We start from the raw sequence: 17,211 nt of genomic DNA, 5'->3' as shown, positions 1-17,211 counted from the left end.
TCTAACCACCTACCTACTTATTGTTATATATTATTATATTTGTCATAATAAAGGAGGAAGTAGTTTAATATCATTCATTGAAAATACTTTTACTTAAACTTTTATTATTATTAAACTAGAAAAATATGTTATCTCTATGTAAAAATAATTTTCAATTGTATTCTTTCAGTTTATTTTATTTTATATTCAATGCGCTTTTCATACCTGACAATAATTTTTCATTTCTAAATCGGTTGTATTCTTTTGCACTTAATTTTATAATACTCAATGTAATATTTATATTTTATTTTAATATTTATTTACCTTATTAATTGTTGTATATTTTATTTTATTGAAAAGTTAATATGAGCTTGACCCCATCAACTACCATAAATTAAATGCACTTCACTATAACATTTTAGTTAATATATTATTATTAATGTAATGCTTCATTCATAACTATTGATCCCGCTATTTTTGATTCATTACAACTATATATTTTTTTATAGTAAATTAATTTGTTCGCACATGTGGAGCTCCGTATAAATAGTTGCTATTACTCATTAATGAATACTTAGTAATTAAAATAATATGACAATTATGCGTGCATACACAGTGACGGTGCTAGAGTTTGCAAGGCCTTGGGCAAAATTAATGTTGGGTCTTATAATTTATATTAATAAAATATTTTAAGTTCAGTCAAATTAGAATCGCAGGGCTTTAATTATAGTTTAAAGCACGGGGCCCTGGGCAACTGCCCCTATTGCCCACTTATTATTTATTAACTTTTTTTTTATTTTTTATTAGAAACTTTGTGTGACAATTAGTTTCGACGATTAAAAATAGTTGAGTACAATGAATAACAATATTAAAATATAACAAGAAGGATGTTAGTTATTTTACAAAAAAAAAACAAAACCAATACAACAAAAATAATTCAATTTTCAAAGCAGCCTGATTAAAGAAGGAAATTAATGAAATGATAATTAGTAAAATTCTTGTGGAGAAAATATGCTGGGATTTATTAACTTTAATTTCGACTTTTATGTTAAAAACATTCTATATAATTTGATGCTTATGGTTTGTTGTTACCCATAACAGTTTAAGGGTGTACGCAGGGACGTATTTAAGGGGGAGTCCATGGGCCCATGCCTCATATATTTAATACTTTTTTTGTTATTAGAGAGTAGGTACCTATTAACTTTTTTAGGATCTCTCACTATTCACGCAGAGGCACACGATGGTATATCATGAGATGATACAATTGATATTTAATACCACTAATTTATATTTTAAGGGTATTTGTAGGATTACGTATTTAGTGTATTTTTGATTCACCTCTATTAGTTATTTCTAAATTCGCCCCTGGGTGTACATTTGTAAAAGCGTAGTAATATGATTATTCTTTGGTAGAATGATAAACCTAACTCTTTATAAATATTGGTATGTTTATTAAAATATAATAAAAATAATAAATGTAACGAAATATATTAAACATAACACTGCATATTTAAATTGATTTATTAAAGTAATTAAGTAGTATCACGAGCGTGACTCAGCTATTGCTGTCAGATTTGTACTGCCTCGTCTGCATTTGCTCATCGACTACGTTTATTGCGTCGAATGAGATGTTATCGTGGAAGCGATTATGTGACAAAATACCAACGCTAGTTATACATTTATCGCTAGATTAATTAAGTCGCACGTCCGCTTATTACACCATGAAGACGTGACTGTAATATATGGAAAAAGAAGTACAAAGTGTATAATTAATTGTAAGTAGCTATATTTAATTTTAAGTATAAAAATGCATTGTTCAAAAATATTAAATACAATAATAATTTAACATTTTTATTTTTTTTTAATTTGCAAACCTATTAATGCCTTTTTCCATATTTACAATAATATTATTACATGTGTGGAGTAAAGTCAATTCAGTTGGTCTACTTTTGTTCATTCGTGATCTTAACCCTTTCAGACCCCAGGGTCACTTTTGTGACCCAATGTTTCATTCTTCAATTAAAAATAAATTGTTAGTGTACAGCAAACGCTCTGTATACATAACGATGTATAAAATTCTGTAAAATTCACTTATCTAATTATTATCATCTTATTGACTTTATTTTAGTGTATTTCCGTATATTTATAAGAAAAAATAATGTAAAAATAATTGTTCATGTTTTATTTTCATTTTTGATTTATAAATACGAAAATAATAAGAGCGAGTTGTACTTAGAAGAATATTAGTTACGTAATCTAATAATATCGTTTTTACTCTTACATTTCCATTATATCAAATTATATGATTGTTTGAATTTTGGGTCACATTTGTGACCCACCGGTCTGTGTGACATGTTGCGTTTGTTTTCACTGATATTTATTTAATTTATCAAACGGATTGTGCTGTTATCCTAACGCATTTCTATACTCTGCGGTACCGTACGTAAACTAATTAGTGTAATTTTTTATATTGTATTTTATGAATAATTAATATTAAAAAAAAAATGTCTCTTAAACTACTAGAATGTAATATTTTAGAATTATTATCAGACGGTTATAATTCTGATATTGGGAGTATAGATGATGGGGATGAATTTTTTCCCGATGATGAATTTCAGGATTTATTAAATGAATTTGAAAATGAGGATGTTTTCTGTGACTTGCCAAGCGTCTCTGATAGTAATAATACTACTTTTAATTAATATACACTGGAAAATAACTTTCCAATTACTAATAAGCAAAATATAAAATGGTTAAATGAACCTTTCCAAAGTTTAACATTAAAATTAGATAAATTAGAAAATGAAGTTCACCCTACATCTATGACTTCAATAGATTATTTTAATCAGTATTTTCAAGATGATTTTTTTGATAATATAACATTTAATACCACGTTATATACGGTTCAAAATTCAAAATTTTATTATTTTTATATTAAGGTTTTAAAAATTGGTTTTTACTGTTAATAATTTAAAAAGTTTTTATTTATTTTATTAGAATTAAGTATTTTAAGTTGCAGTAATCGAAAAAGAATAATCGATTTTTCAATAAATATAATGAAATAAAAATAATATACCTAAAACCAGGGGGGTATTTAGACTTACTTCTAGGGGGGGGGACTCAAATTTTTTCTTTAATTTAGGCTCAAAATTTACAAGTAAAATTGTTGGTAATATTTATATCAGGTGAATCCTTAATATTTGTGGTTTTTTTTTTTTAATATAATGCCGGATCCACTTAGAATGGTCTTTTGTGTAATTTTTTTTTAACATCTCTCTGTGTTTTGAAAGTTTCGCATGTGTTTTATCTAATTTTTCTCTAAATATGAACTGGATCTTCAATCAAAATAATATATATTATTTATCATTATGGGACATATAAACGTTATAAGCAATTGAGTGTTTGACGATATTAATAATTTAAATGTTATTCAATTTAAGCGTTTAAACGTTATACAAATTTAAACGTTTAAAAAATTTTCCGTTTGCCGTTATTGACAATTAAACATGAAAAATTTAGCGTTTTGCGTTATTTAAATTAGTGTAAAATTTGAAACGTTTTCAAATGTAATAATGCTATAAAATAAATTATAATTTTTGTTTCTTAATAAAATACCTATTACTTATATAAAAATTGTCTTGGTCTAAAAATTCTCGGGAGGAGCGATTGCCTCTATCGCCCCCCCCCTCAAATACGCTACTGTTTACAACATTTGTATACGAAATTTTATTCCGTATAAGCCGATGGGTCATTTATGTGACCCTACTTGTTTTCTTGGTAAAAAATAATTAAAACCCCCTAAAAATTGGTGAACATTATTTTTTTAACCTATTTATACAGTTGATGAAAAAAAAAAACTCAGGTCTGAAAAACCATGTTTTTAATCTACAAATTAAATATAGCTATATAAAAATATTTAATAAATTTGTTATAAAAAAATAAATAATTATAAAAGAAGCCATAAATCCGCCCTGGTATTATAGTAGAGTAAACCAATTATTATTTTTCATTGGTTGTACGCTTGAATATATTAATCTTATATAGTTTCGAATTTGTGAATCATACGGTCAATGAATTGTTGATCCTGTTATCAGTTTAAGCGTTATCTTCGACACTGACCATATAAAATAAATTTTTGTGATTACTAGCATGAGCAATCGTGATTCGTGATAACTAGTAAAATAGTTGACTTAGGTTAAGAAAACAAACCAAATATATAAGTATGTACATGTTTTTTTATACTTAATAAGTTTTATGACATTTGTTTAAAATATTGGAACGCGTCTTATGAAAAAGGTACTCAATCATAATATTGATTTTTTCCATTAATTTATTTATGTTGTATAATATCCATATAAAATTAATGATTATTGTGAATATAAAATAATTTTAAACTGTAGATGCTATTGCAGTACTTTTTTATTTTTCATTTATTAATTAAGACTTCAACGTCTATGGTTATTAGCTTATTTGCATAAAACAAAGTAATAGAAGGTATACAACTTCAATTTTTAGTTTAAATTTACATTTTTACAATATTAATTTATATAAATTAAATTAATTTTTGTGAGGAAGTTTAAGATTTGTTTGCTGTTGTTTTCGCTGAGAGTTTCTTCTATGTTTTGAAGTATGAAAAATTCAAGTCTTGTATTTTGGTTCTTTACTAAGTCTTGGATGAAATGACAAATGGTTAGGATTTCTTGGCATTTGTTGCATGTTGGAGATGGATTTTTACTTATGAGGTATGAAGTTGAGTTGAGGAGTGTCCAATTTTGATTTTTGTTCTGAAAACTTCTTGTCAACTATTGAAATGTTGGGGTATGTACCATTTATTTTGTGTTTTTCTTAAAAATTTTAAGTTTATCGGTGGGTGGAATAGAGTTCCAATAACTTTGCCATATAGCGTGTATTTTTTTTATAGAAGTTTTAATGTTGATCAGTTTCTTGGTTATTGTAGGTAAAGTGATTTTTTGCATTTATTTATTAATATTGTATATTATCACTAAATTAAAAATTAAAAATGATTGCGAATAAAATAATTTGAAACTGTAGGCACTATTTCAATTATATTTTATATTTCAAGTTGTCAAATTCATTAAAATTGGTTAATATATCAATAAAGATTATGTTCAAGGTAATTTATCAGAATTAATTGTAAATTAAAATTAAAATTTAATCGTAAATGCGTTTCTTAACTATTATCATTTGTACATTAATTGTTTAATCATTTTTTTACTATGTTTATTAATACTTTTTATTAGTATTATTCGGAATCCATGTATTACTATAAGAACATATACTCTAATTGATATATATTTTATTAATTGCCATTGTGGCATTGTTATAGTAATTTACTTTTAGTAAGTTACAATTTTTATTTTACTCTCTAAGTAAGCTTGAGTAGCAACAAAAATTATTTTAAAGAACAATTAGAAGTTTATAATTTTATTAATTTTTAAGAATGGCTTTAACTTTATGATACATAATTGCCCAATAGAGCCATTGATATTTTGGCTAAGTAAAATATTCTAAACCTTTTTTTTCTTAAATTCAAATATTTATCATGGTACTCCATTTTTGCATGTATTTTAACCATAATAATGGATACTAATATTATATTAATTTTGTTTTTTTGAATTTGTGATAAACTTAATATTTTTTTTTATTTTAATCAATGAGTTGTATTATTAGATAATTGTAACATGATTGTGTTAACTTTTATTTTTAATAGCCCAAAAGTGTATAAATTTCTTGCAAATTTGATTTTATTATGATTTTGATAAAATGAAAATATTTTTGAAATATTTATTTATTTTTTTAAATCCTTATTGAGTTGTTATTATATATATATAATTTTTATTATAGGTTGTTCAAGTTGTGAGTTTTATAGAAAAAAATAAACTTAAAACATTATTATTAGTGTAATGGAAAAAAGAGACTGGCCACTATTTGTCTATGGTGGTTTATCATCTTGTATTGCAGAACTAAGTAAGTTTTAATTATACTAATGTATTGATTTTATTTTTTATGTATATTTAATGATATTTATTATAATATTTAGTTTTTGTAGCTATTGGTCTCATTCTCTTATCAATAAAAGTTAGAATGTTTAAATGGCATAAAGAATATGGTACTTCTGAATGACTTATGAACATTTCTACATATATTCTTAAAATTAAATGTTAAAATTTGTCCTTGTCAATATTCAGGATTACTTAATCAAATATTTATTAAACTATCTTACTTGATACATTGATAATTATGTGTGTGTGTGTGTGTGTGTGCATTATATATGAATTTATAATAGATTCAATGTTTCCTATAGTTAATTATTGATGTTATTTATAGTAAATAAACTCTTTTAAATTTGCTTGTTGGCGGCATTATTTATATTTTATTTCTTACTGCGGAAGTAATTTAATATCAATATTTTATTTGAATAAGTATATTTTATTGATCAATTATTTTTAAGGTACGTTTCCTATTGATACTACTAAAACCAGACTCCAAGTTCAGGGACAAAAATTGGATGGACAATATAATAAAATTAAATACCGTGGCATGGTAGATGCTTTTTGTCAAATTTATAAGCAAGAAGGATTTTTGTCACTCTATTCTGGGTATACATTTATTTAATTTGTACATTTTTGATTATAATTCCAATATATCTTATGATGCTTCTAGAATTAGTCCTGCATTAATACGTCAATGTACATATGGTTCTATTAAGTTTGGAACTTACTACACATTGAAGAAAACAACTAATGAGTATTTAGAAGTAACTGAAGATGTTACTGTGAATTTTGGATGTGCTGTATGTGCTGGTATTATATCGGCATCTATAGCTAATCCTACAGATGTACTTAAAGTTCGACTTCAAGCTTTAGGCCGAAATAAAATTGAAAACCTTGTGAATTGCAATGTTTTTAAATGCTTTCATTACATTTATGTACACGAAGGACTCCGAGGTTTATGGAAGGTTAGTATTTAATTTAACAGTGAAATATTTTATATACAGGTGACTAGAAAGTGTAAAAACTCAAGTTTTAGTAGATATTACATATTGTATAGTAACAATACTAGTAAAATTAAATATATTTAATAATTAAACTATGTTAATCATATTTGAATTATCATCGATATTTAGGTTTTCTTACATTTTTATCTTTTCTGTATTGTAGGTATATTTTTAATTTTAAGATATTTATTCGTCGTGTATTTATAATTAAAATATTCTTGGATTTTGTTATTGAAGGGTGTTGGTCCAACATCACAACGTGCTGCTACAATTGCAGCTGTTGAATTGCCTGTTTATGATTATTGTAAACACAAGTTAATGGCTATTTTTGGAAATCATATTTTCAATCACTTGATGTAAGTTATATTTAATGCATTAAAATATTAATATCTTTTAAGTTCCATGTTGACATTAGTTAAATAAAAGATACTCACAATTTTAAAAACTTTTAATGAATCAAATCATCTATATACAATACTTATAATAATAATAATAATAAAAATAAAAATGTATGAAGTTCAATAAACAGTTATTTTTATTTTTTTCATTGTTACTCACAACTAATATTTAGTAGTTGTTTTGTGACTATTAATCAGTCATCTAGTTTTATATTGTGTAAATAGTATTTCATTTTTAAAGCTCTTTTTTTGGTGCATTTTAAATAAAATTATAATATTTAGTTTAAACTAAATGTAAATTTTTATATTATCTTTTCAATAAAATATCAACATTCAATGTGAAAATAATAAATTAGGTTACCAACACAATATGAATTTATTGAGTTTAATAAAAAATTTGTGTACAATAACATCAAAATAATAATTTGAATAATTTTTATTTTTTTAGTTCAAGTCTCATTGCAAGTTTTGGAAGTGCTGTAGCTTCAAATCCGATTGATGTTATAAGGGTATATTATTCACAATTATTAATTAAAACATAAGTTATTCTTTTGTATTAATGATTTTAAAAATGAAAATGTATATTATACTACTATTTATAAGAATTATTTTTCCTATAATCTATAGTATTTGACTAATGTCATTAATAAAAGTCAAATAGAAATTATTTATTATAATTATGTATGTGTATATATATATATATATTAGGGTGCCTGTTATTTATATATGAACGATTTTTTTTTCTTCAAAATTTGAGGAGTGCCGCCTGGAAATATTTTTTTATGGGTGTAAAAATAGGATCTACAAAATTTGAGCTTTATATAAGATGATCAACAGGGCGAGTTCTAATCTCTAAGATTAGAAAAAATGTAAAAATGCCTAATTTTTTAGATAGTATCGCACAAGTTTTGGTTTTTTCTAAAAAGTTACAAGAAACTTTTTTTTAGAATTTGTTATTTACTAAAATAAGGGGTTCTTATATATTTTTCGTACAGTTAATATTTTTTTGTAAAAACTAAAAAGACCATATGAAAGTAACATTTTATGAAAAATGCTCGTTTTTATGTTTTTTAAATTATCTCTATGTCACATTTTCTCTAAATTTTGAGCTTAGAGCGTGTCCTGTTAATCATATAATATAAAGCTCAAATTTTGTAGATCTTATTTTTAGACCCATAGAAAAATATTCCGGGCGGTTCTTCTCGAATTTTAAGTTTTCGAAAATAACAAGTACCCTAATATATATATAAAACAACTTTATTAAGTGAACTGTCCACTATGCGGGTTACCAAAAGACACAGTATATATATATTCATTATTTATATACATAGGATTGTTACAAAATTATAAAACAAATAGTAATGTATAAATAAATAGTAAATAATTATATAAATATAATTACGTTAATTATATTAAGATAAAATATCTACTAGAATAAAGATTTAAAAGAAGAAAAAAATACTGATTTTATATAAAATAGAAAAATTGGTTAAAATAAATTATAAAAAGAAAATATTACAGTTTATTGCATAATTAATAAAGTTTTTATTAAAAAAATAAGATTCGCTATTGTATAAAAAATGTAATTATTATCACTGTCATAGATCATAATCATTTTTTAGATTTGAACTCATTCTTTTTTAAAAATATTTTTGTGAGCATCTATGATTGTACTTAACTCTTCTTTTTCTTTCTTAGCTTAACTGTCCTTGTAGGACTTAAGCTGCCACAAGTAATCATCTCCACTTTTCTCTGTTCAATGCCATATCTACTGATACATTCCTTCCTTTCCTTTATGATTGTACTAAATACTTGTTGATTTTATAAACTCAAAAAAAGAATTAGAGTCCTTGGTTTGGTGGATCAGTTTATATTTATAAAAATGACTTATATAATTTAACACAATTTCTTAATGAGATAGATAAATTTTAAATGTTGTAAATTTAACAAAATAAAATAAAAATATATCTATAATTTGTGATAATTGAAAATTTCAAATACCTATAAATAGAAAAAACTTCATTGAAATAATTTGAAAATAATAAATACTTTTAACTAAATAATTAACTTCATCTAAATATCATTTTGTAACATTTATAAATCATTTTTGTTACTTCCCAGTATTTTTTTTATTTTTTGGTTGTTATTATGTATTATAAGAAAATCACATGAAAAATATCATATTTACTTTCCAAATTTTATATTTTAGAGTTTGTTAATGTTTATTTTTAAATAATTTATGATCAGTAAAAAATATTTGAATTATTTGATTTTATCAGATATTCAGATGGTACAATTTTGATGAACATAAAAGTTTACTTCTAAAAACGTTAAACAAAATCTAGAAGTAAAATAAACTTTTAAATATTTTTCTGTACAATTATTAGAAAAGATTGTATAGTTCTTGAATTATTTTAAAATGATTTTCAATAACATAATATCATTTGTTTTTTGAATACTGTGTCCATATTTCAGACTAGATTGATGAACCAAAAACATAATAAAAATACTGCTGGCGTTCAGCAACATAACTATAAAGGAAGTATTGATTGTTTCTTAAAAGTATGTATTCTGACTTTTAAACATTTATAAATATACCTATTAATAAACACTGTTATTTGTTATATGTGTTAGACCGTGAAGTATGAAGGAATTTCGGCACTCTACAAAGGATTCGTTCCTACATTTGTTCGAATGGGACCATGGAACATAATATTTTTTGTGATTTATGAAAGACTGAAAACAATTTAAGTTTTAAGTATTTAAAATAAAATAGTAATCAGTAAAATATAATTCATTTGTATTTATTTTACAAAATATTTCTATTCATTGATTAATCAAATATATTTCACATTAAATTAATTCTACATATTATTTATAAACATAAAATTTTATAAGAAACTATTATGAAAAGTGAAAAAAAAATACTTGTTTTATTATTTGCACAATAAGAAGTATTTGTTTTAAAATATTACGTAGATAACAAGTAATACTATTTGAAAATTATACTTATATTTTACTCATTCGCAAATTAATTTACTTGTGTATAATTATTTCTGATGTAATAAATAGTATATATATATATATATATATATATATATATATATTAAAATAATTTAGAATGAAAATTTTGTACATTAAACAAATATATAAATAAAAACAAACACAAACATCACACCAACACTAATTTATCAAACAATTATGCTAATTCATAGTTTCGTGTTCAGTTAACTTTTTATAAAAAGTGTCATCAAGTGTCTGGACTTATTTAAGACTTATTAGATGATAGAGCTTTACCTCTATGATTAAATATATAAAATGAAGGTGTATTGTGTAATGTCTCCCATGTCTTACATTCTAGTTCTTCAATTGCTCTCACTTCTTTGAACTCTCCTGCTAAGTACAATATTCCATACATTGACATAAAAAGGCTGACAACACCTTGCACAAATATCTGAAATCAAACAATTTAGAAAAAACAAAAGTTCATAAGTAATGAATGACCAATGTGTCAAAATATAATAATTTAATAAAAATTATGAGTTTATAATAATAACTCACATCAAATGGTAATCCATCAAATTCTTGTTCAGTTATTCGTAAATAAGATCGATCTGTAAATTAATAAGAAATATATTAGCTATTTAAAATAAATTAGACAATATTGTTATATTGTGTAATATTATTTGTTATATTTCAAGAGTATTCTAATCATGGTTCTATTATTCATATATCATAAAAATCAAACCAGATCAACGTTATAAAACACAAAAGCAATGAATCAGAAAAGTTCAATCGTTATGCAAAATTTTATCTAAATTTATAAGAAAAGCAATGTATTTCTAGGTAAGGTACCAAGCATATTTAATTAAAAAAAAAAATAATTTATATATTAAATTAACATTTAACAAATTAACCATTGAACAAGTCTAAAAGTAAAACTGTTTATCTTTTATAAGAATATAATAAGTTTAAAAAACAAGTTTTAACAGAAAAAAAATGTACACATAATGACTATCATGGAGATTAATTAAGTTTTTTTTTTAATCTTAAATAAGTTTAAAGATAATAAAATCTTAATTTTACATCTATTTTTTATCACTATTAAATATTATTTAGAGAATATAAAATAAATAAATTCACAATAGATAAACTAAGAATCAAACTGAAGATGGATCCTAAAAATTCAGCAAATAACTGATGACATGGATTTTCTCTATTATTTAATAATCTAATAAAAAATATACAATACTATAGCTGTGTATAATTATTGTGCAAACAGAAATACTATCTTTAAAATATTAATATTATCTTAAGAATCATCAATAGTTGGTTTATTTTAAAAAATGCCTTACTTATTATTAGTAATTCTATGTTGAATATTTGTGGATAATATGTTTAACAAGTTGACTGGCAAGCCATTTAGAATGAAATTGTTCCAGACGCTTTGAGAATTAAATTTAATACTCATATATTTGTCTGTTTTTTATCTTTAATTCAAATACTTATTTACTTATTTTATTTTATCACACCATGACAGGCATTAATTTAAGTACAATAATTTGCTGGTAAAACTAAATATAACAAAAATAGTTGAATAGTAGCAAAGAGAAAGAAAAAAGTATCGTATAATATGTGAAATAAATATCTGGTAACAAAAACGTGAAAGACTAGGCTGAGTTGAGACTACATAATATCTAATAAAATGAGAGTTAAAATCAACTCTTATATATTAAAAACCAATAAATAAATTGAAATTAAAATTAACTCTCTTAGTATAAAATTCAAATTCAGTTATAGTTAAATGCAGTTCTCAAAGCAAAAATGATAAGAATTATATAAAATTATTGAAGTTCTCGTGTTTGATTAGTGAGAGTTAAATATAATGCTGATACCAGTCAACTTGATAGATAGACAAACATTTTTTAATGGTAAAATCTAGAGTTATAATTATGCAATTCACTTTGTGAATAATTGAAATCTTGATAGTTATCAGTAATAATTTAACTTAAAAAACTGATTAAATTTTATTTTACTTTTACTGTGATTATTTTAATTTTTATACATTGATTAATAATTTTGATTAAAAAATAGTTAAATAAAATATATACTTGACATAATTTTTATAAGTTGCAATTAAATATATTCTAATGAACATAGAAATACATTATAATTGTAATAATGCTCATAATTTGATAAAATATATATTATAACTTGGGGAAAATTTTTTTTTTTAAATATTTGTTTCAATTTCAAAGCTTTAAGAAATTAAAATACCAATCACAAAAAAAATATTTATCTGCAGTAATATAATATATACATTTTCATACTGACACAGTATACAAATGTAACGAACATACTTGGATTAGAATATGTTTAATAAATGTATGATGATAGCTTATTCGTTTATATTATAATTGTAAAATATAAACGTTTCTATCAAACATTCAGACACGATTGAAAAGAACATTAAAAGTAAACTTACGTTGAGCCGCTGAATAAGCTGCATGTAATAATGACAGTATACCGAGAACGAAAATTTGCCTATAAAAGTTAAACATGTCCGTCTTTGTTAATATTAGAAAGATAACCAATATTAAATCTTAATTATATTACAAATCCATAGAACAAAATTAAAACGTTAAAATATTTCAATATTTTTGTACACGATTTTATCGGGTCGAGTCACTTTGAAGCCGTTTTCAACATAAATTAGAATATTCGTCTTATCTGTTATCACTCGAATATTGAATTCGAGCAAATGAATGTTTTGCTAGCAATATTTGATAAGGAAGCCCAGTGGTTTTGTTACATTATTGTCGATCATCAAATTGTATGTTAAGTTGCATATCGTAGCCCCAAAAATAGGTTCGTGCGATATTTTATAGTGCGATGCCGACGACATTGGTTATTATCTAAATATACTTAGAAAGTCGAGGACAACTCATTCAAAAAACTAAAACGTAGGTAATTACGTGGTGAATCGAAAACAAGTTTTAATACGAGGTCAGTGAGCTGGCGAAAACGTCCAGCCTCAAAAATTAAGTGTATGTTTTGAGTGACGTTTCACTCTTATCATTTGCTATTTTCGTTTTGCTTCAGTTTCTGTAAATATCAATTATTTACTGATGATCTTAAATTCATACTTATTTATATTCAATTGATAACTATATTAAAATACAGAATAATCTTATCAGTCACAGTATTTGGTGCAATAGAAATTTCTTAAAATGAACGACATTGAAATGTGTCAAACTGTTGTTTTACTGCTCCCAAATTAAACTAGACTTTGAGTACTTTATTCTTGGAGATAAACTCAAAGAAGTCAACAATGGTATAGGTCTTAGAGTGGTATTACAATAGAATCTAATGTTTTCATCTCATAAAGAAAAAAAATCGGTTCTATATCTTAATGAAAATCTTGGTTTTTTAATTAGACATACAAAAAAATTTAATGATGAAGTCCATTTCAAAACACAGTGCCTCAATTATTAAACTATTACTTAAATATTATTCAACATTTTGGAATCCAACGCAAAAGTAATCTTAATATTAAATACCAATACTATCTATATTGTATTTAAATAAGTCTTTTTAAATTAAGTCAAATTATGTTATTTTATTCTTTTTTTTTCACAACATACAGATAGGACCGTATTTAGGGGGGTGGCCGGGCACCGCTGTAGTTTGTAGTCCGGTGTAATATTGTATCAATAAATATTTATTTATTTTTTTTGGAAAGAATTTATACCATGATAAGGCCATAGTTTGATGGCGTCATGTTTTGTCAATCAACCAGTGCTCGACTTGAGGGGGGGACGCAAGGGGACGGAATACCCCAACTAATTTTCAGAAATTTTAGCGTCCCCCTACTATTATTATGTTATAATTATAACGCTTAACAAGTTTTGGGGACGCTCTTTTTTTTAAAGTAAATAGAGTACCCCTTCTTTAATTTTTCCAAGTCGAGCATTTCAGTCAACGATAACTGATAATTACTAGAATTATAATTAAAAATGTGGATCTATTTTTTAGTGGGGGTAGGAGCGTAATAATATGTTTGACCTATGATGCAACATTTTTAATATATATATATATATTATATGATTAAGTAAGTGCTTTCACACATAGACCGGACCGGTAAATTTTTCGGACCAGTGGATGATTTTGGAATACGCAGTCGGCGTTGAATTAATGTATTTTGAGATAAAATGGTCGAAATTAAAAATTAAACAATACTAAATTTCCTCTAAACGTCTAACCCGGGACATATTGACGTTCCGAAATCATTTTTCAGGACATCGGGACACGAACTTCAAAACCGGTGACAATCCCGGTTTTCCGGAACGAATGGCAACCCTAATATATACATTAAACATATATATATATATATATTTATATATATATATATATATATATATATATGTACATTCATTATTATAATATAACTTATGTAAAATATATTTAGTTTTTACATAAATAAATTTTAAAGTACTTAAGACATTTTTTTTTCAATTACATTTTCGTGATAATGTTTCTGAGAGTTCTTTAATTTTTCTTGTATTCAATCATTACCTGGTACTCCAATTTGTACTGTAAGTAAACAACAAATTATGAATATTTTTTTTTTTTATAGAGTTTTTAAAAATACTATTAAGTAGATAAAACATTATAAATGTAAACATAAGTATTTATTTTATAAACAAATCAAAATAATTTCAATCATTTTGAATTAAAAAAATATTATATACAATTAAGATTCTTCACTATCGCTCTCGCTATCACTACTGTCATCAGGATTGATTGTCAGTATTTTTGCAAAATTTTGTCTCTCTAATCTTCTTTTATGAAATCCTCTTCTTGCAGGTTATGACAGTGATCGGTACATTTTTCCCAATTGTTAACAGCTACTGAGCCCAAAGGATCATTTAACAGTTTTTCGACATCATTAAATTTAAAAGTGCTATTATTTTTAGCGAATTCTCCTTTAAAATGTGGCCCATTATAATTCAATAGAGTTGTTTTGGCAGTGGTATGGTGTCAAACGTACAACTTCATGGCCCATTTGGAGTGCAATTTTGTCGATATCGTAATTTTTTTTCTCAATTATTAATGACTTTACACGTTCGCGTAATTCACTAAGCGTTTCTAATGGAGAAAAATATATTATATTTTATCTGAGCCATTGTTGAACACTCGGTTTAATAGAATTTGATTTTGGATAATTGACAGAAAGTAAAGAATGGTAAGATGCGTTATTCATTACAATAATGCAAGGTCTCTCCAAATTGTTTAACATATCAATAAACCATTTCTTAAATAAAGTGGCGTTCATTTGTATGTGGTAATCTGAGTGTGTAGGACTGATTTACAGCGTAATACTAATTTAGATTAATTTACAAAACCAAATTTACTTGAACCAGCATGACAAATAAGCAATCGACATCCTTTCCCAGTCGGTAGCTTTAATCCTTTATTATTTTGAGCGTTTTGCCAAATTTGAACACTTGAATGATTTTGGTTTACCCAAGTTTAATCGAAATAAACTATGGGTTGAGTTTTATAACTAGGGCATGGATATTGTAGTAGTAAAAAACTAGTAATATTGATTGCAGTATAGCATTAAAAAATACTGATATTGCACTTAAAATATTTAAAATTAAACTAAAAAATAATAACGTTTCGTTACAATTTATAGACATTTTGTTTTAATTCTACCAAAAAAATATTTCTTACATTTTATAATAATAATTAATAATCTATGAGTATACTAAAAATATTAAATATTTTATATTTCAAACATCATTGCATTGGACTAAAGTGTTTGTTTTAAATTTTAGAATTCGAATGCTCTTCAATTAGAGACAATATGTTCTTACACCTCGAAAAACTTCGTTTACGTCGGTTGATATAAACGGAGCGTATTTAAAAAAAGGTAAATCGTAAAAAGGTAGTTAACCTCGGCGGCCGAGTTGTGCGCATGGGTGAGGCTTAGTTCTGCGGCTCGATCTGATGCGTCGCCGCCGACGAGAGCGCCGCATTATTCTAGTATCGATTGCCGACAAGTACAAATAATTTAAAATACATTGTTTTGCTATGAAGCGTATTATTTTGTACGACGCGTTACGGTCACCGGTCTTGTTGAAGACGCATGACGCGCATACGCGCAGGCGACCAAAGCATTAGTCGCGTGATGATGACTATGGTGGTGGCAAGCGCCAACGAAAAACTGGTCACCACCGAGATCCGATCTCATTTTGAACAGACTATAGATACCTAGAAAAATAAATATATACATAAATTTATTCAGTTATAAAAGCACTTCTACAATGGCATACATTAAGCAATTTTAACTTTTTTATTCGGTTTTCATGGCTAACGAAGTTGACATGGGTCGCGAAAAATATTTGGTAAGAAAAGTGGGTCGCGGGTCGGAAAAGGTTGAAGACCACTGCTATAGAGTATTATTTTTTGAGGATAGTGGTTTATTTAATCATTTTATTAAATTATCAAGTATAAAAGATTGTTGTTACTATGTACATATCGTAGAATAACTTATCGGTAAGTAATACCATTGATTATAGATAGTACTATCTATAATCAATGGTAATACATTTAGAATTCAAATCAACCGCAAAGATAGTTATTGTACGGTACAAAGAATTATATACAATATTTTTTTCCCCTTGAATTGGTGGTCACACTAGGTTCAATTTAGCTCAAATTACCGTATTCCCACAAGAGCCCGTGTAATTTCTTATCAGTGTTCATTCTGATTTCATCTATTCTGTGGTATCACTTCTCGGCGTTTGTTAA

General features: G+C 25.2%; 2 protein-coding genes across 4 annotated transcripts; one reads left to right on the top strand and one right to left on the bottom strand.

Annotated features, from left to right (window-relative positions):
• Positions 1-1,657: 1,657 nt before the first annotated feature.
• Positions 1,658-10,174, top strand: LOC112682013 (mitochondrial uncoupling protein Bmcp). 3 transcript variants are annotated; one of them, XM_025552468.1, is made up of 8 exons: positions 1,658-1,754; positions 5,845-5,967; positions 6,452-6,599; positions 6,664-6,958; positions 7,235-7,353; positions 7,844-7,904; positions 9,871-9,957; positions 10,030-10,174. In XM_025552468.1, exons 2-8 carry the CDS (start codon positions 5,904-5,906, stop codon positions 10,144-10,146), a joined length of 891 nt encoding a protein of 296 aa, XP_025408253.1. In that variant the 5' UTR covers positions 1,658-1,754; positions 5,845-5,903; the 3' UTR covers positions 10,147-10,174. The 3 variants fall into 3 exon arrangements, with proteins under 3 accessions (XP_025408253.1, XP_025408244.1, XP_025408262.1); XM_025552459.1 differs by lacking the exon at positions 1,658-1,754 and adding an exon at positions 4,132-4,275; XM_025552477.1 differs by lacking the exon at positions 1,658-1,754 and adding an exon at positions 4,547-4,797.
• A 349-nt stretch (positions 10,175-10,523) lies between these two features.
• Positions 10,524-13,142, bottom strand: LOC112682155 (membrane magnesium transporter 1-like). The gene is made up of 3 exons (XM_025552671.1): positions 12,881-13,142; positions 10,957-11,009; positions 10,524-10,849 (listed from the first exon to the last, which is right to left on the bottom strand). Exons 1-3 carry the CDS (start codon positions 12,954-12,956, stop codon positions 10,664-10,666), a joined length of 315 nt encoding a protein of 104 aa, XP_025408456.1. The 5' UTR covers positions 12,957-13,142; the 3' UTR covers positions 10,524-10,663.
• Positions 13,143-17,211: the final 4,069 nt, after the last annotated feature.

Source organism: Sipha flava, unplaced genomic scaffold (assembly GCF_003268045.1).
Source record: "Sipha flava isolate LNK unplaced genomic scaffold, YSA_version1 103_pilon_pilon, whole genome shotgun sequence".
Classification (NCBI taxonomy): domain Eukaryota; kingdom Metazoa; phylum Arthropoda; class Insecta; order Hemiptera; family Aphididae; genus Sipha; species Sipha flava.
The sequence above is the reverse complement of the archived record's forward strand: the minus strand, read 5'-3'. Positions and strand labels throughout refer to the sequence as shown.